General features: G+C 43.7%; 1 protein-coding gene across 1 annotated transcript; it reads right to left on the reverse strand.

The window, feature by feature from the left end:
- Nucleotides 1-3,502: 3,502 nt before the first annotated feature.
- On the reverse strand, nucleotides 3,503-4,642 carry LOC106589251 (gastrin/cholecystokinin type B receptor-like). The gene has a single exon (XM_014178969.2). It carries the CDS (start codon nucleotides 4,640-4,642, stop codon nucleotides 3,503-3,505), a length of 1,140 nt encoding a protein of 379 aa, XP_014034444.2.
- Between the last annotated feature and the right edge of the window lie 1,358 nt (nucleotides 4,643-6,000).

The raw sequence follows: 6,000 nt of genomic DNA on the forward strand, positions 1-6,000 counted from the left end.
CCTGTCCCTCTGTTAACTGATCTGTTTCTTCCACAAATGACTGCAGAGTCGTCATAAAACATCTAGGGGACTGAGCTATTGACCTATCTAGAACGACCCCTGGCCCATAAAATGTTTAGAAATGCTATTCTATGCTTATTTCCTCCCAGGACTTTATTGTATTGATTTGTTTGGGATATGTCATTTTCTTTCCAAACCACAGAGCCTTTTGCAGGGTCAGATCCATATTATTGCCTATCTTCAGAAATGTATCATAATCATGGTTAAATTTAAGTCCTTCCGCAGGGGAAAGGTCTAAATATTAATGTGGTTGTCGAAAGCCTTTATTTGTATTTTTTTATGTAACCTTTATTTATCCAGGAAGTCCCATTAACGTCAGAAAACATTTTAAAGTACCTCTAGGGATTAGTCATCACTTACTTCAGAAAGTATTCACACCCCTTTACTTTTTCCACATTTTGTTTTGTTACGGCCTGAATTTAAAATGTATTAAATTGAGATTGTCACTGGCCAACACACAATCCCCCATAATGTCAAAGTGGTATTATGTTTTTAGAACATTTTACATATTAATAAAAAATATAAAGTTTACATTTCTTGAGTCAATAAGTATTCAACTCACTCTGTGCAACATGATTTTTGAATGACTACCTCATCTCTGTGCCCCACACATACAGTATAATTATCTGTAAGGTCCCTCAGTTGAGCAGTGAATTTCAAACACAGATTCAACCACAAAGACCAAGGAGGTTTTCCAATGCTTCGCAAAGAACTGGTAGATTGGTGAAAAAAAAAGCTGCCATTGAATATCTCTTTGAGCATGGTGAAGTTATTAATTACACTTTGTATCAATACACACAGTCACTACAAAGATACAAGCGTCCTTCCTAACACAGTTGGCAGAGAGTAAGGAAACCGCTCAGAGAAACTGCTCAAATCCAACACATCACTGAGCACCACTCTTCATATTTGCAAGCATGGTGGTGGCTGCATCATTATGGGTATGCTTGTCATCGGCAAGGACTAGGGAGTTTATAGGGTAAAAATAAACGGAATACATCTATAAGCTCAGGCAAAATCCTAGCAGAAACCTAGTTCAGTCTGCTTTCTAACAGACACTGGGAGATAACATCACCTTTCAGCAGGAAATACATTTTGCCAATTTATTCATTCATAAATGTATTCTTACCTTTGCCTTGATTCGGCAGTCTCATCCAGATCATAATGGCATTTGTAGTTCTTTATGATAGCCATATTAGCAGCTAATTAGAATTTCATTTCGGGGGGGGAAATACAGGCAAATATTTTGATAAAAGGAACCTTGTCCTATAGATTTACACTGTTATCAAAACAGCACGCCAGGATAAGCCTACACGAAACACAGCCCTTATTTGAAGTGTTTCTGAAATTCCCTATGGGAAAAATGAATGGAACCATTTCCTTGTGTGGCTGCTAGGTTTTATGGGTATTATGACTCATACTGTGGTACTCTATAGCCTACATCAGCGTTTCCCAAACTCGGGACCCCAAAGGGTTCACCTTTTGGGGTTTTCCCTAACACTACACAGCACATTCAAATAATCAAAACTTGATGATTAGTTGATTATTTGAATCAACTGTGTAGTTCTAGGGCAAAAACCAAAACGTGCACGCCTTGGGGTCCCAAGGACCGAGTTTGAGAAACCCTGGCCTACATGATAAGATTATTATATTATTATTTGTTAAATGGCAGCCAAGCATCGATTATCATGTCCCCAGAATAAGACCCTCGATATTTATTGGAAAGGAACATCAACCTTGCACTTTCACCACCCTGTGAAGTTCATCATAAATTATTGCATCTGTAGCCTAATAAACTGCATGGTTTCCCGAGTCGTAGTGGGAGGACCACACAACATGTCATCGCATGACTCCAATATTTGCACATAAAAGCGTTTCCACCGACATTTCTCGCATAATTCATTTTACCGACACAAAAAGATCGCACCTTGTCTAGCGTATTTTATTTTGGCAACATGTGGAATGGTTACCGATTTAAAAAAATAAATAAAAATGAATCCAATTCTCAAAGGAACGCTAGTATATTTCACATGCACTAAAATACCCACTTGGCTAAACTATCTTGCAGTGATCAAACCCTTACAGAAACACCGAGGTAGAGAAGCTTGAAGGGTTGTGAGAGTCCGTGAAGAAAGCCTTCGTTAATGTAATCTAAGGTCCCTTCTCTCTCTCATGTCTCTGTCAAAACCATTACAGACCATCAGTAATTCACAGGAGGTTGGGGCCACCATAATGCGGCGGACGGGCTATAAGTGTATCCGTCAACCTTCAAAGAACCAAAATGGCTTTTAAGTAAAACTTTTACAATATATCCAGGGATCTTCCATGTTGTGTGGAGATACATCAGGCCTCAGTAACTGCAGATGGCAGGAGGGCAGCAGTAGGTGACCACAGATCAGGGTTCGGGCCGTCTCAGCAGTACCATTTTTTAATCTGGAAATCAGGCTCCGTGACCCGGTCACCAGCGGGGCCCCATCCCACCCTGCCAAGGAGCCAACTCGACTCATAATGGTGCCAGTCAGCAGGGAGCGATCTGTCTGCCAAAAGACATGCGTCACAGCCTTGCCAGAGAAATGATGAATGGAGATATCAATCTATACCATCTATGGAGGCAATTTAAATGGACTTGGAATAATAACTAGGAATATAAAATATGATGGTCCTACAATTGTCTAATTTAACAATTATGGAAGCAATTTGAATGGACTTGGACGAATAACTACAGAATTACTACTTCATAGGACTTGAGGGTAAATTAAATATATTCGAGTATTTAAACAGGGTCTATACATTGTATACGTTAATCGTTTTGGATCACCATATAAAGACAACTAGCCTATTATGCACAATCGAATGAGATGCACATTATTTTGTACACATGAAAACAACATCAAATAGCCTGTTTGAAATTGGATTCAGTGAAGCCAAGTCCCAAAACATCATTAGGTATAGGACCTCATGCTCATCATTTACACTGACCGTTTGATTCTTCAACAATCCTAGAATCATGGGCCGTTTTTAAAGCAGCAACACACTCCATAATACTGACAACACCACACGTCATTATTAAAAGAGCAACACTCTAATCTGTTCCTTGCATTTATGGCAAATATCTCCATTTGCTTTGGAGGTTGCGTTGAAAAAGGGACAGATTTACGCAGAATATCTCATTTTCAACTGTAGGATGAACGCTTTCCAGTCCATTACATTTTAGTCATTTAGCAGACGCTCTTATCCAGAGAGACTTACAGTAGTGAATGCATACATTTCATGCATTTTTTTGTTTGTACTGGCCCCCCGTGGGAATCGAACCCACAACCCTGGCGTTGCACACACCATGCTGGCGTAGCAAACACCATGCTCTACCAACTGAGCCACAGGGAACACTACATTGGAGAAATAACTATGACCTTCACCCTGTAACCAGGTAGTTGTCTGTCAATCAGTCGAAAACAGTCTCACACGCTGTCACAGAGGACAGGCTCTTGCTCTTGGTTAGTTTGTCGCCTAAATTGGCGTACTTGCTCGATGCGCTCATCTCTGCGCTGCGATTCACCGATTGCGCCCTGCTATATGGCACGACTTTGGGCACTGAGATGCTACCCATAGGCATGGAGGACTGCTGTGGCAACAGACTGAACACTGACGACAGTTTCAGTCGGTAGCTTTTCCTGAACCGTTTCGCTGACCTGTGCAAGTTCCCCACGAAACAATAACAGAGCGGGTTGAGAGCGGAGTTGGTCAGACCCAGCCATAGCGCAAATGGTCTCCCGTGAAGAATCCACTCGTGGTTGACCTGGTTCACATCATCCTCATTCTTTAAAGACGCAGTCATGTTCAAGTCTAACCATATGTCCACTACATACAGAGGTAGCCAGGACAGTGTGAACAGCACAACTAGTGACAGCACCATCTTGGCTATCCTTTTACGCACTTTGAGGCGGGACAGTGATAGCTTAACGCCAAATGTATTTGAATCTTGCGTCCGTTTGTCGTCGGTGCCCCACAGCTTCCAGCTGGTCAGCACGCTTATAACCAGGTTAAACAACACCGGAAAGCCGTAGAGAGAGCAAAAGAGCAGGAAGCTATATCTCTGTTTCAGTTTGACTTCGTTCCAGCTCTCCACGCACACAGTGACAGTGATGTCCAGCAGCGACAGAGTCTGGGTGGTGTTCATGAAGAGGAGCGGTATGCACAGCCCCGACGACACGCTCCACACCACACAGATCATACACAGTATCCGCCGCCCGGTAAAAAAAAAACGGGCGTGGAGAGGATTGTGCACGCTGTAGTAGCGGTTCAGACTGATCACAGCCAGGCTCAGGACGCTCGCAGACACCGATACCGCTTGAACGAACGGCACCGTGCGGCACAGAAACTCCCCGAACACCCAGGCGTTGTAGACCTGGAGTCCCAGGTTAACTGGCATGCACACACACACCACCATCATGTCACACACCGCCAAATTCACCAGCAGTCTGCGGGTCGCCGACACCCCCGCCAGACCGGTCCTCTTTCGGGTGAGGACCAAGAGAGCCATGATGTTCCCTCCGAGCCCCGTAAGGAAGGACAGGGAGTACATAACCACCAACACGATGGTGCTCGGTTCGTGTCCCGAAAATAAGAACAAGTCCGGATAGGGGTTGGTATCCTCCTGTAAACTCCAGTTGCTGTGCTCATGTTGAGGTCCCAAAAGTGAAAGATTCGTTGAAAATGAATGTCCAAAATTGGAGTAAATATTGGTTAGATTCATCTCCCGCTTGTACTCACATCGTTTGCGCTGTGTGGAGTGTCCAATTCAGACACGCATACAGGTGAGACCCAGAGAGATGCTATGCGCTCCGCCCCTGTTCTAGTTATGAGATTGGGATTTCACCCATACATCTAGAGTTAGTTGTCGCCTTGCCGAAAGAGATCATAATAATCCAATACCCAGGCATTTAACTGAAACAGTATACACATTTCGCCGAAATGCGGTCCTCCTCGATATAACTCGGCTGGAGCGCGCGCAGTATGTTCACTCGGACCCTGCCCAATGCCATATTTATCTGTGTGACTAGAGGAGGCAGGAGCTGCACTATCTCGCGCTCGTACTCATACCTGGCCTCCTCTTTGTCCTCGTTCCCTCTCCTACATCTGACAGGAATGGATAGATGACAGCTAAATCTTTTGACTGGATCAATTGATCTTACTTAAGCGACTGAATCTGATCAGTGAACTGAAAGTGGGTGGAAGCGGGCAGATGAGAGGTGGAAGGTTTCTGGAATGGAACGTAGCCAGAAATCTCCTCATGCCCAAACCTTGCTCTGTCAGTCAGTACCATGCTCTAAGTGCCATGTCACCTTTTCGGGGCATACACAGATCAGCTGGCAGGTATTTTCAGGGTCATTTTCAACCTTGTCCTAGTCTGTCATCTCCACGTGTTTTAAAATGAATACCATTATTCCTGTTCCGAAGAACTCTAAGGCTTCATGCCACAATGACTACCGCCCTGTAGCACTCACATCTGTAATCATGAAGTGCTTTGAAAAGCTGGCTATTGCACACCTCAACTCCATCCTCACAGTCACCCTAGACCCACTCCGATTTGCATACAGCCCCAACAGATTCAATCATGCACACTCACATGACTCTAAACACTCACGCACACTGACACTCCAACCAGGGGCGAAAATCTGATATCATCTTTGGAGGGGACAATTACATGAAATTTTCTCAAGAGCAATTCCTGAGGGGGACACCAAAAGTAGTGCTGTAACACATAGCCTACATTGTAATATGGTAAATGTATATTGAGGAACCAAAGAAATAAGGTGTTTGCCGTACTCCTAACTACCGGTACCCAAAACTACACAACTAATCACAACAGCAATACCATTGCCTTTAACAAATCTTAGTTCAGTCACCAGTTTAAGTTGAGAGTGGGGGTATCCATGGCAT

The sequence above is a fragment of the Salmo salar genome, chromosome ssa28, assembly GCF_905237065.1.
Source record: "Salmo salar chromosome ssa28, Ssal_v3.1, whole genome shotgun sequence".
NCBI lineage: Eukaryota > Metazoa > Chordata > Actinopteri > Salmoniformes > Salmonidae > Salmo > Salmo salar.

Coding starts and splice junctions, on each gene's coding strand:
- LOC106589251 (XM_014178969.2), bottom strand. CDS start 4,642: ATGTACTCCCTGTCCTTCCTTACGGGGCTCGGAGGGAACATCATGGCT.